The sequence below is a fragment of the Bombina bombina genome, chromosome 2, assembly GCF_027579735.1.
Source record: "Bombina bombina isolate aBomBom1 chromosome 2, aBomBom1.pri, whole genome shotgun sequence".
Classification (NCBI taxonomy): Eukaryota; Metazoa; Chordata; class Amphibia; order Anura; family Bombinatoridae; genus Bombina; species Bombina bombina.
This window is the reverse complement of record NC_069500.1, coordinates 1294276057-1294297319: the sequence shown is the minus strand read 5'-3', so window position 1 is coordinate 1294297319 and position 21263 is coordinate 1294276057. Positions and strand designations below refer to the sequence as shown.

At 38.0% G+C, this 21263-nt stretch overlaps 1 protein-coding gene across 5 annotated transcripts in view; it reads left to right on the top strand.

The window, feature by feature from the left end:
* Window positions 1-21263, top strand: part of CPEB2 (cytoplasmic polyadenylation element binding protein 2) — a 180740-nt gene that overhangs the window by 52912 nt on the left and 106565 nt on the right. For all 5 annotated transcript variants that reach the window (XM_053704132.1, XM_053704130.1, XM_053704131.1 and 2 more), the window contains one exon: window positions 1643-1733. In XM_053704132.1, coding sequence (XP_053560107.1) covers window positions 1643-1733 — 91 coding nt within the window. The remainder of the gene's footprint in view (window positions 1-1642; window positions 1734-21263) is intronic.

The following is a 21263-nucleotide window of genomic DNA, read 5'->3' as shown; positions in this document are numbered from 1 at the left end:
TGATTAAGACAAACATTGTTTCCAAATTTAACATGATATTTATACTTCCTTTATTTATTTATATGCAATTGATCAATGTTTTGTGTATATATATAATATGTTACAATAGTATGTATAGGGTTAAAGGGTCACTAAACCCAAAATCTTTCTTTCATGATTCAGATAGAGAATAGAAATTTAAACATTACAATTTACTTCTATTATTTATTTTGCTTCATTTTTTAGATATCCTTAGTTGAAGAAAAAGCAATGCACATGCTGAGCCAATCACACAAGGCTTCTATGTGCAGCAACCAATCAGCAGCTACTGAGCATATCTAAATATGCTTTTCAACAAAGAATATCAAGAGAATAAAACAAATTAGATAATATAAGTAAATTAGAAAGATGTTTAAAATTGCATTCTCTTTCTAAATCATGAAAGAAAAAATGTGGGTGTCATGTCCCTTTAAGTTTGAGGACTGATGTTTTTAACCAATGGACATGAAGTGTTTAGTATATAAGGGTGCACCCCCTAACAGGTGCTATTCTATGATTGCGGTCAATATGACCGAAACCGGTCAGATGTTTATTTGTCCTTACTAACCTCATGTTGTATGCAGGACCATACTTTTTTAAGGAATAAAAATCTACCCTTTTTCTACTACCTTGTTCTTGGATCATTTTTCATAGTCTACTTGAAATGTTTTATTATTTAAAAAGATTGGTGCAGCCTCCAGTCACTAGCTAGCTCCCAGTAGTGCATTGCTGCTGCTGAGGATATTTACATATGACTTTAATCAAAAGAGAACAAACTAAATTTGATAACGGAAGTGGATTTAAAAGTGCTAACACTTTCCAGTTTACTTCTATTATCAATTTTTGCACAGTTTTTTTATATGCTCACTTTCTGGGGAACAAGATCCTACTGAGCATGTGCACAAGCTCACAGGGTATACGTATACTAGTCGGGGATTGGCTGATGTCTGTCACATGATACAGGGGGCCAGAAAATGGGGGGGGGGGGGGAAATAAATTTTAGAAAAAATCAGATTTTTTTTTAAATTCAGAGTAGGTGTTAAAAAAGAAAAGAAAATAATTAAAAAAAAAAAATGTAATAGTTCATAGTAATGTATCAGGCGTTTTTATAGTCCTAGCTTAAACCAACCTGAAACCCAAATTTTTTCTTTCACAATTCAGATAGAGAATACAATTTTAAGAAAGTTTCCAATTAACTTCTATTACATTTTTTCTATTGTTATTCTTTTTAGAGATATCTAGATAGGTAGCGTACACATGTCTGGAGCACTATGTGACAAGGAATGGTGCTGCAATCTAGTGCTCTTGCTAATGTATGTTTGCCATATTATACTGCAGACACATTCACACTCCTGAACGTCCGGTAGTAATAGAAGTAAGTTGGAAAGTTGTTTAAGATTGTATACTCTACCTGAATCATGAAAGGAAAATATTAGTTTTTTTATGTTCCTTTAATATTCATGAATAATTTTCTTTTGTTCCATTTAATTTTAGTTTGATATAGGCACCATGAGTTGTGGCAATGGCTCGGTGGGTAACATTATATTGAGGATTCTTGCTCCACCACTACTGAGAAATGAACACCTTTGTATCCTACTAAAGGCTTGTTTGTGCTCTCTTGCAGGATCGCGGCAGAATGTATGACAGCTTGAATATGCACTCATTGGAAAACTCCCTGATTGAAATAATGAGAGCAGAACATGATCCCTTGAAGGGTGAGTAACCATTAGAATGTGTGTGTTTTGCTACGTGTTTAGCTGTGTACACATAACACACAGGGGTGGTGACCGTCTTACAGGTTCTTCTGGTCCATAAGCTTTATCACTCACATGTTTTATCAGCAGACATAAGACTGTAGTATATTGCTACTGGTACTCTACACAGTTTACTCTAATTATATAAGGCAATAATGTAAATATTTAGTTACTGTCTCTGCGCTTGGGTACAGGTAAATTACTTTAGTTGAAGGTTTGCAGTCTGGAATTCTTGTCTGTTTAGGCGATTTCCAGGATCCTTAAAGGAACACTAAATAAATTTCATTTACTTCCTTGTAAACATAGGTGCTGCTACTATGGGACTCTAGGTTACACTGCAGGTATCTGAAAGAGAGTTACTGCACATGTGCAAACAAGTCAGCCCTGGAATTGAGTGAAAGCTAGAATTCAACATGGTGGCACCCATGACTAGAGGGGAAGCGGGGAATAACCTCAGTACTATGCTTACACAATGTATTTAGGGCCAGATTACGAGTGGAGCTCTAAATATCACTTTAATGTGCGCTGGTATTACAAGTTGCCAGCGCGAGCTTGCGTTTGCATTGCTGGGAAGCTTCCATAGGCTCTAGTGGGAGCCTCGTTCTGATGCCGTCAGACAGCATCAAATCCTAAGCACAGCGCTCCACTTGTAATCTGGCTCTTAGTGTTTTATGTCCCTTTTAAGATGTAGTATGGCCTTTGCTATGTAAACCGAGTATTTCTTTTGCATGATGTAGCGAGTCCACGGATTCATCCTTACTTGTGGGTTATTATCCTTCCAAACAGGAAGTAGCAAAGAGAGCACCACAGCAGAGCTGTCTATATAGCTCCCCCCTTAACTCCACCCCCCAGTCATTCTCTTTGCCGGCTCTAAGCAGGAAGGGTAAAGTGAAAGAGGTGTTAAGCTGTTAGTTTAATTTTAACTACAATCAAGAGTTTGTTATTTTTAAATGGTACCGGTGTTGTACTATTTACTCTCAGGCAGGACATAGATGAAGATTTCTGCCTGGAGGATTATGATCTTAGCATTTGTAACTAAGGTCCACTGCTGTTCCCACAGTAGCTGAGGAGTACAGGAAAACTTCAATGTGAGGAATGGTTTCTTGCTATGCAGCAAATGGTATGTTCAGTCATATTTTCTGCAGAGACTTTGTTAACTCAGAAAGGCTGACAGTATCCCCATTAGGGGAAGGGTAAGCAGTAATCCTAGTATGAAAGAGGCTTTACTAGCTTGCATGAATTGCTAAGTTTTTTGGGCACTTAGTTTGTTTATTAGAAAGTGACAAACGTTTGTGTGTTCTGGGAGTAACGTTTATGTTTATGGGAGCGTTTGCTTGAGGGGTCATTTGGCTTATTTAGGGTTGTTATAACCCACATGGTTTTCAAACTTAGTTTGCTAGATTTGTGTAGGCCCCAGCAACATCGAGTGAAGTGGGTGGGGCCTATTTTTGCGCCTCAGTTGTGCACTTAGTAATTCAGACAAGCAGCAAGCAACTTCTCCTGAGGTCCTGATAGTCTTCTGAGGGCCTATTCGAAGCTTTAACCCCAGATTATTGTTCCTAAGAGCAGGTAGGGCCACAGCAGAACCGGTTTTTAGTCAAATTTCAATCCGGTTTTGTCATTTGTGGGGTTATTGTTTATTTACTTGTGGTGCAATCAATCTAAGGCTTAGTGGGTACACTGCAAAAATTTCAGAAGATTTGAAGCATTTTTACCCTGTTTTGCAGTTTGTGTATGCCTTTTTTTTCTCTTAAAGGCACAGTACCGTTTTTGCAAATTGTGTTTTTTCCATTAAATAAAGTGTTTTCTAAGCTTGCTTGCTTTATTAGTAGTCTGTTAAACATGTCTGACACTGAGGAAACTCATTGTTCAATTTGTTTAGAAGCCATTGTGGAACCCCCTCTTAGAATGTGTCCCACTTGTACTGATATGTCTAATTGCAAACCGCATATTTTGACTTATAAAAATTTGGCATTAGATGATTCTTAGACAGAAGGAAGTCAGGTTTTGCCATCTAGTTCTCAAAGTGTCACAACCGGTAACGCCCGCACAAGCGACGCCAAGTACTTCTAGTGCGTCTAATTCTTTCACCTTGCAAGATATGGCTTCAGTTATGAATACTACCCTCACAGAGGTTTTATCTAAACTACCTGGGTTGCAAGGGAAGCGCAGTAGCTCTGGGTTAAGAACAAATGCTGAGCCTTCTGACGCTTTAGTAGCCGTATCCGATATTACCTCACAATGTTCTGAGGTAGGGATGAGGGATTTGCTGTCTAAGGGAGAGATTTCTGATTCAGGAAAGATGTACCCTCAGACAGATTCAGATATGACGGCATTTAAATTTAAGCTAGAACACCTCTGCTTATTGCTCAGGGAGGTTTTAGCTACTCTGGATGATTGTGACCCTATTGTAGTTTCAGAGAAATTGTGCAAAATGGACAAATATTTAGCGGTTCCTGTTTACACTGATGGTTTTTCCGGTCCCTAAGAGGATTTCGGACATTGTTACTAAGGAGTGGGATAGACCAGGTATTCCGTTCGCTCCCCCTCCTGTTTTTAAGAAAATGTTCCCTATTTCTGACACCATAAAGGACTCATGGCAGACGGTCCCTAAGGTGGAGGGAGCTATTTCTTTACTGGCTAAGCGTACAACTATACCTATTGAAGACAGTTGTGCTTTCATTGATCCTATGGATAAAAAATTAGAGGGTCTCCTAAAGAAAATTTTTGTTCATCAAGGTTTTCTTCTTCAACCTATAGCATGCATTGTTCCTGTAACCACTGCAGCTGCCTTTTTGGTTTGAGGCTCTAGAAGAGGCTCTCCAGATGGAGACCCCACTAGATGATATTTTGGACAGAATTAAGGCTCTTAAGTTGACTAATTATTTTATTACAGACGCAGCTTTTCATCTTGCTAAGTTAGCGGCAAAGAATTCAGGTTTTGCCATTTTAGCACGTAGAGCGTTATGGCTTAAGTCCTGGTCAGCTGATGTGTCATCTAAATCTAAGCTTTTGTCTATCCCTTTCAAAGGTAAGACCTTAGTGTTGGCCTTTCTAAGATCTCACGGTTGGAAGGTGAACGTAAAATAGTTCTCTTTCCCCCCTCACAAGAGTTTCATTTCTAGGGACTCTGATAGACTCAGTGGACATGAAAATATTTCTGATGGAGGTCAGGAAATCAAAGATTTTGTCCACTTGCCGAGCTCTTCACTCCATTCCTCGGCCGTCAGTGGCTCAGTGTATGTAGGTAATTGGTCTAATGGTAGCGGCAATGGACATAGTTCCGTTAGCTCGCTTGCATCTCAGACCACTGCAGCTATGCATGCTTAATCAGTGGAATGGGGATTATGTGGATTTATCTCCTCAGATAAATCTGGATCAAGAGACCAGAGACTCTCTCTCTTCTTTGGTGGTTGTCACAGGATCATCTGTCCCGGGGAATGTGTTTCCACACACCAGAATGGGTTATAGTGACGACAGACAGCAGCCTTCTGGGCTGGGGGACAGTCTGGAATTCCCTAAAGGCTCATGGTTTGTGGACTCGGGAGGAGGCTCTCCTACCGATAAATATTCTGGAATTAAGAGCGATATTCAATGCTCTCCAGGCATGGCCTCAGCTGGCTTCGGCCAGATTCATCAGGTTTCAGTCGGACAACATCACGACTGTGGCTTATATCAATCATCAGGGCGGAACAAGGAGTTCCTTAGCGATGATGGAGGTTTCAAGGATAATCCGATGGGCAGAGGCTCACTCTTGCCATCTGTCAGCGATCTATATCCCAGGTGTAGAGAACTGGGAGGCAAACTTTAAGTCATCAGACTTTTCATCTGGGGGAGTGGGAACTCCATCCAGAGGTGTTTGTTCAGCTGGTTTGGCTATGGGGCACACTAGAACTGGATCTGATGGCGTCTCTCTTCAGAACGCCAAACTTCCTCGTTATGGCTCCAGGTCAAGTGATCCTCAGGCTGTACTGATAGATGCTCTAGCAGTATCCTGGTTGTTCAACCTGGCTTATGTGTTTCCACCTTTCCCTCTCCTTCCATGTCTGATTGCCAGAATCAAGCAGGAGAGAGCATCAGTGATTTTGATAGCGTCTGCGTGGCCATGCAGGACTTGGTATGCAGACCTGGTGGACATGTCATCTCTTCCACCATGGTCTATGCCACTGAGACAGGACCTTCTGATTCAAGGTCCATTCAAGCATCCAAATCTAATTTCTTTCATGTAATTAGCAAGAGTCCATGAGCTAGTGACGTATGGGATATACATTCCTACCAGGAGGGGCAAAGTTTCCCAAACCTCAAAATGCCTATAAATACACCCCTCACCACACCCACAAATCAGTTTTACAAACTTTGCCTCCCATGGAGGTGGTGAAGTAAGTTTGTGCTAGATTCTTCGTTGATATGTGCTTCGCAGCAGGCTGGAGCCCGGTTTTCCTCTCAGTGTGCAGTGAATGTCAGAGGGATGTGAAGAGAGTATTGCCTATTTTAATTCAATGATCTCCTTCTACGGGGTCTATTTCATAGGTTCTCTGTTATCGGTCGTAGAGATTCATCTCTTACCTCCCTTTTCAGATCGACGATATACTCTTATATATACCATTACCTCTACTGATTCTCGTTTCAGTACTGGTTTGGCTTTCTACTACATGTAGATGAGTGTCCTGGGGTAAGTAAGTCTTATTTTTGTGACACTCTAAGCTATGGTTGGGCACTTTTATATAAAGTTCTAAATATGTGTTTAAACATTTATTTGCCTTGATTCAGGATGTTCAACATTCCTTATTTCAGACAGTCAGTTTCATTATTTGGGATAATGCATTTGAAATAATCAATTTTTTCTTTCCTTAAAATTTGACTTTTTCTCCTGTGGGCTGTTAGGCTCGCGGGGGCTGAAAATGCTTCATTTTATTGCGTCATTCTTGGCGCGGACTTTTTTGTTGCAAAAATTTTCTTTGTCATTTCCGACGCCGGAAGTTGCGTCATTTTTTTGACGTTTTTGCGCCAAAAATGTCGGCGTTACCGGATGTGGCGTCATTTTTGGCGCTTAAAGCATTTAGGCGCCAAATAATGTGGGCGTCTCTTTTGGCGCTAAAAAATATGGGCGTCATTATTGTCTCCACATTATTTAAGTCTCATTGTTTATTTGCTTCTGGTTGCTAGAAGCTTGTTCATTGGCATTTTTTCCCATTCCTGAAACTGTCTTTTAAGGAATTTGATCAATTTTGCTTTATATGTTGTTTTTTCTATTACATATTGCAAGATGTCTCAGATTGACCCTGAATCAGAAGATACTTCTGGAAAATTGCTGCCTGATGCTGGATCTACCAAAGTTAAGTGTATTTGTTGTAAACTTGTGGTATCTGTTCCTCCGGCTGTTGTTTGTAATGAATGTCATGACAAACTTGATAATGCAGATAACATTTCCTTTAGTAATGTTCCATTACCTGTTGCTGTTCCATCAACATCTAATATTCAGGGTGTTCCTGTTAACATAAGAGATTTTGTTTCTAAATCTATTAAGAAGGCTATGTCTGTTATTCCTCCTTCTAGTAAACGTAAAAGGTCTTTTAAAACTTCTCATTTTTCAGATGAATTTTTAAATGAACATCATCATTCTGATTCTGATGATTCCTCTGGTTCAGAGGATTCTGTTTCAGAGGTTGATACTGATAAATCTTCATATTTATTTAAAATGGAATTTATTCGTTCTTTGCTTAAAGAAGTCTTAATTGCATTAGAAATAGAGGAATCTGGTCCTCTTGATACTAAATCTAAACGTTTGAATACGGTTTTTAAACCTCCTGTAGTTATTCCAGAGGTTTTTCCCGTCCCTGATGCTATTTCTGAAGTAATTTCTAGGGAATGGAATAATTTGGGTAATTCTTTTACTCCTTGTAAACGGTTTAAGCAATTATATCCTGTGCCATCTGACAGATTAGAGTTTTGGGACAAAATCCCTAAGGTTGATGGGGCTATCTCTACTCTTGCTAAACGTACTACTATTCCTACGGCAGATAGTACTTCCTTTAAGGATCCTTTAGATAAGAAAATTGAATCCTTTCTAAGAAAAGCTTACTTATGTTCAGGTAATCTTCTTAGACCTGCTATATCTTTGGCGGATGTTTCTGCAGCCTCAACTTTCTGGTTGGAAGCTTTAGCACAACAAGTAACAGATCATAATACTCATAGCATTGTTAATCTTCTTCAACATGATAATAACTTTATTTGTGATGCCATCTTTGATATCATTAGGGTTGATGTCAGGTATATGTCTTTAGCTATTTTAGCTAGAAGAGCTTTATGGCTTAAAACTTGGAATGCTGATATGTCTTCTAAGTCAACTTTGCTTTCCCTTTCTTTCCAGGGTAATAAATTGTTTGGTTCACAATTGGATTCTATTATTTCAACTGTTACTGGGGGGAAAGGAACTTTTTTACCACAGGATAAAAAATCCAAAGGTAAATTTAGGTCTGCTAATCGTTTTCGTTCCTTTCGTCACAATAAGGAACAAAAGCCTGATCCTTCCCCTACAGGAGTGGTCTCAGTTTGGAAACCATCTCCAGTCTGGAATAAATCCAAGCCTTTTAGAAAGCCAAAGCCAGCTCCCAAGTCTACATGAAGGTGCGGCCCTCATTCCAGCCCTGCTGGTAGGGGGCAGATTACGATTTTTCAAAGAAATTTGGATCAATTCGATTCACAATCTTTGGATCCAGAACATTGTTTCACAAGGGTACAGAATAGGCTTCAAGATAAGGCCTCCTGCAAGAAGATTTTTTCTTTCCCGTGTCCCAATAAATCCAGTGAAGGCTCAAGCATTTCTGAAATGTGTTTCAGATCTAGAGTTGGCTGGAGTAATTATGCCAGTTCCACTTCTGGAACAGGGGCTGGGGTTTTACTCAAATCTCTTCATTGTACCAAACAAGGAGAATTCCTTCAGGCCAGTTCTGGATTTAAAAATATTGAATCGTTATGTAAGGATACCAACATTCAAAATGGTAACTATAAGGACTATTCTGCCTTTTGTTCAGCAAGGGCATTATATGTCCACAATAGATTTAAAAGATGCATATCTGCATATTCCGATTCATCCAGATCACTATCAGTTTCTGAGATTCTCTTTCCTAGACAAGCATTACCAGTTTGTGGCTCTGCCGTTTGGCCTAGCAACAGCTCCAAGGATTTTTACAAAGGTTCTCGGTGCCCTTCTATCTGTAATCAGAGAACAGGGTATTGTGGTATTTCCTTATTTGGACGATATCTTGGTACTTGCTCAGTCTTCACATTTAGCAGAATCTCATACGAATCGACTTGTATCATTTCTTCAAGAACATGGTTGGAGGATCAATTTACCAAAGAGTTCCTTTATTCCTCAGACAAGTGTAACCTTTTTAGGTTTCCAGATAGATTCAGTGTCCATGACTCTGTCTCTGACGGACAAGAGACGTCTGAAATTGGTTTCAGCTTGTCGAAACCTTCAGTCTCAATCATTCCCTTCGGTAGCCTTATGCATGGAAATTCTAGGTCTTATGACTGCTGCATCGGACGCGATCCCCTTTGCTCGTTTTCACATGCGACCTCTTCAGCTCTGTATGCTGAACCAGTGGTGCAGGGATTATACAAAGATATCTCAATTAATATCTTTAAAACCAATTGTACAACACTCTCTGACGTGGTGGACAAACCACCATCGTTTAGTTCAGGGGGCTTCTTTTGTTCTTCCGACCTTGACTGTGATCTCAACAGATGCAAGTCTGACAGGTTAGGGAGCTGTTTGGGGGTCTCTGACAGCACAAGGGGTTTGGGAATCTCAGGAGGCGAGATTACCAATCAACATTTTGGAACTCCGTGCAATTTTCAGAGCTCTTCAGTCGTGGCCTCTTCTAAAGAGAGAGTCGTTCATTTGTTTTCAGACGGACAATGTCACAACCGTGGCATATGTCAATCATCAAGGAGGAACTCACAGTCCTCTGGCTATGAAAGAAGTATCTCGAATACTGGTATGGGCGGAATCCAGCTCCTGTCTAATTTCTGCGGTTCATATCCCAGGTATAGACAATTGGGAAGCGGATTATCTCAGTCGCCAAACGTTACATCCGGGCGAATGGTCTCTTCACCCAGAGGTATTTCTTCAGATTGTTCAAATGTGGGGACTTCCAGAAATAGATCTGATGGCTTCTCATCTAAACCAGAAGCTTCCCAGGTATCTGTCCAGATCCAGGGATCCTCAGGCGGAAGCGGTGGATGCATTGTCACTTCCTTGGAAGTATCATCCTGCCTATATCTTTCCGCCTCTTGTTCTTCTTCCAAGAGTGATTTCCAAGATTCTAAAGGAGCGTTCGTTTGTTCTGCTGGTGGCTCCAGCATGGCCTCACAGGTTTTGGTATGCGGATCTTGTCCGGATGGCTACTTGCCAACCGTGGACTCTTCCGTTAAGACCAGACCTTCTATCACAAGGTCCTTTTTTCCATCAGGATCTCAAATCCTTAAATTTGAAGGTATGGAGATTGAACGCTTGATTCTCAGTCATAGATGTTTCTCTGACTCCGTAATTAATACTATGTTTCAGGCTCGTAAATCTCTATCTATTTCTTGGTGTTCTTCTCATCATTTTTCTTGGCATTCTTTTAGAATTCCTAGAATTTTAGTTTCTTCAGGATGGTTTGGATAAAGGTTTGTCTGCAAGTTCCTTGAAGGGACAAATCTCTGCTCTTTCTGTTCTTTTTCACAGAAAGATTGCTAGTCTTCCTGATATTCATTGTTTTGTACAGGCTTTGCTTCGTATAAAACCTGTTATTAAGTCAATTTCTCCTTCTTGGAGTTTGAATTTGGTTCTGGGGGCTCTTCAAGCTCCTCCGTTTGAACCTATGCATTCGCTGGATATTAAATTACTTTCTTGGAAAGTTTTGTTTCTTTTGGCCATCTCTTCTGCTAGAAGAGTTTCTGAATTATCTGCTCTTTCTTGTGAGTCTCCTTTTCTGATTTTTCATCAGGATAAGGCGGTGTTGCGAACTTCATTTAAATTTTTACCTAAGGTTGTGAATTCTAGCAACATTAGTAGAGAAATTGTGGTTCTTTCATTGTCATAATCCTAAAAATTCTAAGGAAAGATTGTTGCATTCTTTGGATGTAGTTAGAGCTTTGAAATATTATGTTGAAGCTACTAAAGATTTCAGAAAGACTTCTAGTCTATTTATCTTTTCTGGTTCTAGGATAGGTCAGAAGGCCTCTGCCATTTCCTTGGCATCTTGGTTAAAGTCTTTGATTCATCATGCTTATGTTGAGTCGGGTAGATCTCCGCCTCAAAGGATTACAGCTCATTCGACTAGGTCAGTCTCTACTTCCTGGGCATTTAAGAATGAAGCTTCGGTTGATCAGATTTGCAAAGCAGCAACTTGGTCTTCTTTGCATACTTTTACTAAATTCTACCATTTTGATGTGTTTTCTTCTTCTGAAGCAGTTTTTGGTAGAAAAGTACTTCAGGCAGCTGTTTCAGTTTGATTCTTCTGCTTATAATTTCAGTTTTTTTCATTATTTGATTTAAACTTTGTTTTGGGTGTGGATTATTTTTCAGCGGAATGGGCTGTCTTTATTTTATCCCTCCCTCTCTAGTGACTCTTGCGTGGAAGATCCACATCTTGGGTATTCATTATCCCATACGTCACTAGCTCATGGACTCTTGCTAATTACATGAAAGAAAACATAATTTATGTAAGAACTTACCTGATAAATTAATTTCTTTCATATTAGCAAGAGTCCATGAGGCCCACCCTTTTTTGTGGTGGTTAAGATTTTTTTGTATAAAGCACAATTATTCCAATTCCTTATTTTTTATGCTTTCGCACTTTTTTCTTATCACCCCACTTCTTGGCTATTCGTTAAACTGAATTGTGGGTGTGGTGAGGGGTGTATTTATAGGCATTTTGAGGTTTGGGAAACTTTGCCCCTCCTGGTAGGAATGTATATCCCATACGCCACTAGCTCATGGACTCTTGCTAATATGAAAGAAATGAATTTATCAGGTAAGTTCTTACATAAATTATGTTTTCTCTGCAACTGACTGCTTGGAGATTAAACGCTTGATTTTATCAAAGTGGGGTTTCTCTTAGTCTGTCATAAATACCTTGATTCAGGCTCGAAAGCCTGTTACCAGGAAAATCTATCATAAGATATGGCGTAAATATCTTTTTTGGTGCGAATCCAAAGGCTTCTCCTGGAGTAAAATCAGGATTCCTAGGATTTTGTCTTTTCTCCAAGAGGGATTGGAGAAAGGATTGTCAGCTAGTTCTCTAAAAGGACAGATATCTGCTCTGTCTATTTTGTTGCACAAGCGTCTGGCAGATGTTCCAGACGTTCAGGCTTTTTGTCAGGCTTTAGCTAGAATTAAGCCTATGTTTAAATCTGTTGCTCCGCCATGGAGTCTAAATTTAGTTCTTAGCTTTTATCTTGGAAAGTTTTGTTCCTAGTTGCTATCTCTTCAGCTCGAAGAGTTTCTGAACTATCTGCATTACAATATGACTCGCCTTATCTTGTGTTCCATGCTGATAAGGTGGTTTTACGTACCAAGCCTGGGTTCCTACCTAAGGTTGTTACTAACAGGAATATCAATCAGGAAATTGTTGTTCCTTCTCTGTGTCCTAATCCTTCTTGTAAGAAGGAACGTCTGTTGCACAACTTGGATGTGGTTCGTGCTTTGAAATTTTATTTGCAGGCAACCAAAGATTTTCGTCAAACATCTTCTTTGTTTGTTGTCTATTCTGGAAAGCGTAGGGGTCAAAAGGCTACGGTGACTTCTCTTTCCTTTTGGCTGAAAAGCATCATCCGTTTGGCTTATGAGACTGCTGGACAGCAGCCTCCTGAAAGGATTACAGCTCATTCTACTAGAGCAGTAGCTTCCACATGGGCTTTTAAAAATGATGCTTCTGTTGAACAGATTTGTAAGGCTGCGACTTGGTCTTCGCTTCATACCTTTTACAAATTTGATACTTTTGCTTCTTCGGAGGCTATTTTTGGGGGAGAGGTTTTGCAAGCAGTGGTACCTTCCTTTTAGGTTTCTGTCTTATCCCTCCCTTCATCCGTGTCCTAAAGCTTTGGTATTGGTATCCCACAAGTAAGGATGAATCCGTGGACTCGGTACATCATGCAAAAGAAAACAAAATTTATGCTTGCCTGATAAATTTCTTTCTTTTGCGATGTACCAAGTCCACGGCCCGCCCTGTCTATTCAAGACAGATGGTATTTTTGATTAAAAACTTCAGTGACCTCTGCACCTTATAGTTTATCCTTTTTCTTCCTTGGCCTTTGGTCGAATGACTGGGGGGTGGAGTTAAGGGGGGAGCTATATAGACAGCTTTGCTGTGGTGCTCTCTTTGCCACTTCCTGTTGAGAAGGATAATATCCCACAATTAAGGATGAATCCGTGGACTCGGTACATCGCAAAAAGAAATTTATCAGGTAAGCATAAATTTTGTTTTCCTCTTTTTTGGTTTAAACATTTCTTTCTAGCTGATGCTCTATCTAGAAAAAAGAAACTAGATACTAGTTTAACCTCCCCCATTTATTTATTAATTTCTTAAAGGGACATCAAATACATCTAGCATGTCTGTAAAAATGTTGCTTGTTCCACACTCCCTTGAAAAGTAAAAAAACAACAACAAAAAAAACATCCTGTAACTTAGGTTTTCTTTAAAGTTGCAAATCAGATAGCTAGTTTAGGTAATTTGCATTTTGAAGAAAGCCTTTGCCTTTGTCATGAGTTTTGTGTATGATGCTCTCTATGACAATCTGCTTACTGGTGGGACAGGAAAATTAGGAATTTTAATTAGAAAGACAGCTGTTCTTTCTCATATATCCTTAAAAAGCGAATGCATCCCTGTGACAAGACACATACAGCAAGTGGCATTAGAGAAAAGGACCTAATCCTTTTTCTGCTTTGACACGCTGATGTTTTGTTGATATTTGTGACATCTAAAGTTTATTTCATAAAGTCCTGTGCAGCTTAAAGGACTCCACTAATTTTATAAATAAAGATAAGACGTGCAACGCTAAAAAATTTGTTTAGTTTTCATTAGTTAAATAAATAATTTTGTTTCTTGTTTTGGCAAATTAGTTATGTTAAAGGGACAGTATACACTCATTTTCATATAACTGCATGTAATAGATACTACTATAAAAGAATAAGATGCACAGATACTGATATAAAAATCCAGTATAAAACTGTTTAAAAACTTAGACGCTCTCAGTTTAGCTCTGTTGAAATGGTAGCTGGAAACCCCACTGCAAGTGGCAAATAAGACACCCCCCCCTCCCCCTTCTTTTGCGTATTAAAAGACCCTTTACACAAACAGGAGCAAGCTGGAGAAGGTAGCTGACAGTATCTCATAAAACTTTGGGGCTTGGTTAGGAGTCTGAAAATCAGAGCAATATTATTTAAAAATAAGCAAAACTATACATTTAAAAAAACCAAAAAACTTTATGGGCTATATAAATCATCTACAAAACATTTATGCAAAGAAAAAATGTGTATAATGTCCCTTTAAGTTAAATTGTTTTTTCGGATCCATTCTTTATTCATATGCGTTATTTTATTCTGAAGTTTAGAATAGAATAATGCATATGAATAAAGAATGGATACCAAAAAACCATTTAACATAACTAATATGCCAGCGATTGGCGAAACAAAATTATCTAAAGCCGCCGCCACCCACATCACTGACACGAAATAAAGCTATTAACCTCTAAACCGCTGTCTCCCCACATCGCCAACACTACCTAAACTGAATAACCCCTAAACGGCCACCCCCCCACATTACCTAAACCCTTATAACCCCTAAACCGCCATTCCCCGAAATCGCCGACACTAACTAAAACACTAAATCTATTAACCCCTAAACCGCCATATACCCACAAGGCCAACACTAAACCTATTAACCCCTAAACCGCCGCCCCCACATCGCAACAACCTAAATTAAACTATATTAACTCCTAAACCGAACACCCCCTTTCTTTAACATAATTAAAATAGACTTAAATTAAAGTTACGATTATTAACCAACACCTATTTAAAAATTAATACAAACTTGCCTGTGAAATAAAAATTAAACCTAAGCTTACATTAATAACACCTAACATTACTAAAAATAAAAAACTATCATTACTAAAAATAAAAAACCTAACTTTACTAAAAAATAAAAAACCTAACTTTACTAAAAAAAAAAAAACCTAACTTTACTAAAAAAAAAAAAAAACTAACATTTTTTTTTTTAATTCTTTATTTATATATCCAACAGCAAACATAATTATATACGTTTACACCTATTATGCACCACGCAGGGTCAGGTGTAAAAGAAAGAACATAAGGAGATAACATAAGATTTAAATAAAAAGATCTCTCCTTAAATACAGCATTTTGTAGAAAAAACAAAAGAAAAACGAGAGTTAACAATATATTCTCCTGTCATTCATTTGCATATGCTGTTGGAAATTTTTCACATACAATAAACGGTGGATCCATTCAAACTATCAATCAAACAGAGGAAAAAAAAACAAGAACAAAGAAAAAAAAAAAAAACGAAAGAAAGAAAAGAGAGACAAAGAGAAAAAAAAAAAAAAAAAAATATGTTTTTCCTTTCTTATCTTATCCTATCCCCCCTCCTCCGCCTCCGAGCATTATTACATGTAACCATCAGGCTTAATATTTATTGTCTTGTCTCTACCTTAACTCCCTTCTTCCTTCCTTTACTTCTTTCCTTCTCTTGTCTCGGTCCTTTCCCGTGCTATTTCCCTTGATCTTATTTTCTTTCGCTGTCCTTCTCCCCCTCCCACTCCCTTTCTCTCCCCCTCCCTTTCTCTCCGAAGTATTCCTTAAATCTTCTCTCATGTAGTAATCTCCCCATAACCAGATACCCATAATGGGGGAAACAGTCCTAATATAACCAATTCCAAAAAAGCTATCGTATTTAAGAAAGGCTGTAAAATACGCCTCTGAACCTGAAGCGGATAAGATGTAATTAACGGAAGCCAATCCATAAGAAAAACTCCTATTCTGCTGTCCGTCAGAGATTTAGTATGGAAAGATTCAAATAGGATTTGAAACTGAATTTCTTTAAGGAACTCTGAGACCCTGGGGGCTGTATGGTCTTTCCAGCCCTTGACAATTAACTGTCTTGCAGTAAAGATAATAGTATTTAATATTTTTATCACACGTTTAGGGCGTAAATCAGCATTAGTTAAAAAAAATATCTCCTCCGCAGCCAACGGAATCATATCTTTATAGTGTTTACTATACCAATATCTTATCTTTTGCCAAAATTGTTGAATCTTAGGACAAGACCAGAATATATGAAAAATATCAGCCCTATCCAAAGAACAACGTGAACAAGCATACTTTTGGGTGGGAAAGAATCTAGCCATCTTATTGGGAGAAAGATAGTAATTATTAACTAGTTTTAAATGTGTTTCTCTCCATGATATAGAAATTTGTAATTTTACTGACTCTAAGAAGCTTCGTTCTATCCTATTCTCCTCCAATTGTGGAAAGTATCTCTTCCAGTAATTGTATAGTTTATCCATATTGAGTTCTCCCTGTTTAGCCAAGAGAATATCATAAATTAAAGATATTGTGGAACGACCCAAGGAAAATTGACGAATTATATTCTTAATATCCATCCAATCCACAAACACCTCTGTATTCCACTTTTGCGAGAATATATAATGACGTAACTGGAAATACGCAAATAAATTTGAATGGGGTAAATTAAACTTATGGAATAATAATTCTGAAGAAAATAGCTGATTAGAATCAAATAACTGGTAGACATATATCAGTCCTGCCTCCGCCCACAATCTAAACACTCTCTGCTTTAAACCCGAAATAAATTCGGGATTACCTATTATCGGAAGAAATTCAGAAAATAATGGAGAAATTTTTAATACTCGGCACATTTTATGCCAAGCTATAATAACATTTTTGAAAGAGATCAATTTATTGAGATTCGAGGGCAATTTTTTTACCGGGCAGTGGAGAATAGCTTTTAGAGAGAAGGGAGTAATCATAAATGTTTCCATATCTACCGAGACAAATTTATCTATCTCTGTAATCCAATCAAAGGCCAATTTAACTAGACAGGACCAATTATATAACCTGAAGTCTGGCAATGCCAGCCCTGCCTGAGGACGTTTCTGCATTAACCTGTTCAGACTAATCCTAGGCTTTTTATTGCCCCATATGAATTTAGATTGCCAGGACTGTACATCACTAATATCTTTATTAGTCATTAGTAATGGGAGATTCTGAAGAAGATATAAAACTCGAGGGAACATAATAGTTTTAATCAAATTGACTCTTGCAGATAATGAAATTGGTAGAGAGGACCAATTTTCTAGATCATTTTTAATTTTCGACAAGACTGGTGGGAAATTTAATTTGTACCAATTTGCTGGATTCCTATGAAGGATGATACCTAAATACCGAAAAGACTCAACTACTTTAAAAGGATGATCTCCCCAATTGAGACTGTTCTTATATAACCATAGGAGTTCGCTCTTATCAAAATTAATTTTATATCCTGAAAAGGAGGAGAAAGCCTTAAATAATTGTAACACTATAGGAATATAGTGTTGAGCCTTATCCAGAAATATTAACAGATCATCGGCATACAAGAGCGTTTTTAATCTAGTAGGGCCCAGTGGGATTCCTGGCAACCTATCCCGTAATAGAGTAGCAAATGGTTCCAACGCCAAGTTAAAGAGCAAGGGGGACAGAGGGCACCCTTGCCTAGTTCCTCTTTTGAGTGATATATACGGAGAAGAGTGACCATTGATGCAGAGAAAGGAAATCGGATTTTTATATAGATTTTTAATAAATTCTAAAAACTGATTCTTAAATCCAAAATGCTCTAAAGCCGTAAACAAGTAATTCCAATTCACTGCATCAAAGGCTTTCTCGGCATCTACTGTCAGAATAGCTGCTTCCCTAATCTTCTTAAATTCTTCATTTTTAGGATCTAAGTTCCAGGCATAGTCAAGAAATGTAGAAACTTTACGGATATTCTTAAGAGAGTTCCTGTCTTTCATAAATCCGGTTTGATCTGGGTGTATGATCCCATCTAATAATTTAGCCAACCTTGTCGCGACAATAGCCGTCAACAATTTATAATCCGCATTGAGTACAGATATAGGTCTATACGACCCAGGATCCTCCCGATCCTTACCTTTCTTAAGAATCAGAGATATACGTGCTGCGGAAAAATAATTAGACATTGGCTTACCGGAGGAAAAGTAATAATTAAACAAGTTAACTAGAGGTAATTTGATTTCTTCCTTCAAAATTTTGTAAAACTCTACCGGGATCGAGTCTGGTCCGGGAGATTTATTAATATTAGCAGATTGTATAGCCACCAAAACTTCCTCCTCTGAAATAGGTCTGTTAAGATCTAACAAATTCTCTTCCGCGACACCCGGGAGTTTCACATCGGCCCAAAAATTTGATGCATTATCCAGATTTACCTCTGATTCTGAGTACAGCTTTTCAAATACCTTGAAAAAAGCCTGACTAATATCCTCCGTATTAGAATATTTTACATTGTTAAATTTTATAGCCGAGATCAGATTCTTGCTTTTCCTAACTTGCACTACACTAGCCAAAAATTTAGCGGAGTTCCCATAATGACCTCTAAATTGATAATTTATTTTTAATTCTTCTTCTTGGGACCTTTGTTTTAAATAGATGTCTCTTTCCCTTTTTAATTTGCAGTATCTATCCCAATTATCCTTTGTCTTGTCGTTATAGAATTTCCCGATCGCATTTCTGACTTGAGCAGCTAACTGTAATTCCTGCTCCAAAGTTTTCTTCCTCCACGTAGCTAAATAAAGTTTAATTTCCCCCCTCAGAACAGCTTTTGCTGCTTCCCAAAAAATCTCTGGTTTACTAGATTGCCCCACATTGAACGTAACATAATCCTTCCACTTTTGCTTTAACCAGTTGCAAAACCTAGGGCTATCAGCCAAATACCGCGGAAAAAAAAAAGATGTATTCGGAATCTTGGGGGGGGAAATAGCCATCAATGTGAAAGAGATTACTGCATGGTCAGAAATGACAATATCATAGATATTGGCATCGGACCTACAAAGAGCAAGTGACTTAGAAATTAAAAATAGATCAATTCTAGAAAATGTCATATGGGATTTAGACTCACAGGTGAAACTACGTTGTTCTGGATTTTTAAATCTCCATATATCAATCAGTCTTAATTCATGACAGAAGAGTTTGAAGTATTTTGCTAGTTTAGCATTTTCACGAAAAATTTTTGCCGATAATCTACCCAGCATAGGGCACAGTGCCATATTAAAATCTCCCCCTAAAATTAAATTAGCTGCTGAGAATAAAAATAGTTTACTTCTAATATTGTCCCAAAAAGCAGGAGAAAAGGAGTTGGGGCCATAGAGATTACATAAAACAAAGTTGCAGTTATTAATCTGGATATGCAGAATCAAGAATCTTCCCTCTGGATCAGCCTCCGTTTTTATAATATTATAAACTAAATTTTTGTGTAACAATATTGCTACTCCTGATTTTCTTTTAACACCTGACGCTGCTACGCATTCGCCTACCCATTTACATTTCAGTTTAGCTGCTTCAACCATACTAAGGTGTGTTTCCTGTAGCATCACAAGATCAGGATTAAATTTAGAAAGATATTTGATAATTAACTTACGTTTTCTAGGAGACGTAATGCCCCCCACATTCCAAGAAAGTATATTAATCTTGGATGCCATCAATCCTCAACATAAGACAATATTCCATGGCATTTTAGGCTGGGCGTATAACCAAGGGCGGGGGGAGGGGAGAGAAGAGAGAAAAGAAGAGGAAGAGAGAGAAAAAAAAAAAAAAAAAAAAAAAAAAAAGGAAAAAGAGAAATCTGCCATCCTGAAGCAACACACTTAAACCTAAAAGGTGGTTAAACTTAAAATAAAAAAACATTTAGTTCCCAAAAAAGTTTTTTTACACTCTTAAAAATATTAATAAACAGTGTATCCAAGCAAGATATAACTAAAACAGTATAACCAGTCAAGTAACACATCGATCTTGTTCAAAATAAATTTACCTTCTGGTAAGAATTAATTCTCCTAAGATACTATAGGGTGCTGATAAATTCGAGGGCCTCTTGGGGATTATTGAAGACTCGCCTAGCACAATTCTCTTCCACTACAATCTTTGCAGGGTATACCACCCAAGCTTTAAACCCTTTATCAATAATCTTAGTGCATAACGGAATCATTTGTTTCCTTTTGGTGGATGTTTCTATTGAGAAATCTTGAAACATCAACAGCTTGTTTCCCTCAAATACAAATTCCCCTATCTTTCTATATGCTTTTAATAAGTCTACCTTATCCTGATATCTGAGAAGTTTGAAAATAGACATTCTACTTCTATTACCCATAGATGTGTTTGTTCTACTATATCCAACTCTATGGGCTCTTTCGACTGCCAGAGGGAGTTGTTGTTCCGGGAAACCTAATGCCTTGGGGAGTAATAAGGAGGTGACTTTAATAAGGTCCTCATACTCGGGGGATTCGGGGAGACCGATAATTCTAATGTTATTCCGCCTGGAGCGATCCTCCAGATCCTCCAGACGGAATTGTAAACTTGAGATTTTAGCTTCATGGTCTTGTACAATTTTATCTTGACTATTAACCTGGTCCTCCAAGTCAGAGATCCTATTTTCTGCCTCCTCTATCCTTGTGGCAAATTGCTTAACCTCATTTGACAATGAAACAATATCTGTAGATATAATGCTAAGCTCTTTCTTGATAATATCAAACTGTGGAGTGAATATGTTGGTTAATTGCAATACTAGATTACCTGTGTCTAAATGAGCCATACCCCCCTCCACATAGGGGTCCAATGAGGTGTCTGCACTCCTAACCTTTCTGTCCTTACTTTTTGGCGGCATTATGGGGGAACTCTGTTTCGTATGTATAACAAATCTTTCCATATACCCTGTGATTACAAACAATATTTACCAAGCTGCAAATGCAGCGAGAGAAAAAAGAATAACACGTGCAATAAATCCAAAAGAGAGAGAAAAGAAAAAGAAAAAATCAAACTCTGTGTAATTTCTAAGTGTTCCAATCCAGGGAGGATTAGTGTCTCTTTAAGTGGGAACCATAATAATGAGCAAAAAAGGAAAATACAATTTCAGGTGTGAAGGTGTTTTTTTTTTTTTTTTTTTTTTTTTTTTCTTTTTTTCTTTTTGTGTAGCTTTTTAAACCATGTGTAGAAAATGGGTTAGCAGTGATATTAGGGCCTGTTGGCTTTAGCAATTATTATTATAGGAGGGGAGCACCTGTGTAATTAAATAATTATAGTATATAGATAAATGTTAGTATAGAGTAAACCCCTTTCTCAGTAAGAAAATTTACCAAAATATTTTTGACAGTGTAATATATTATCTCTCAAGCTAGACACTAACCTAGACAAGGAGGGCA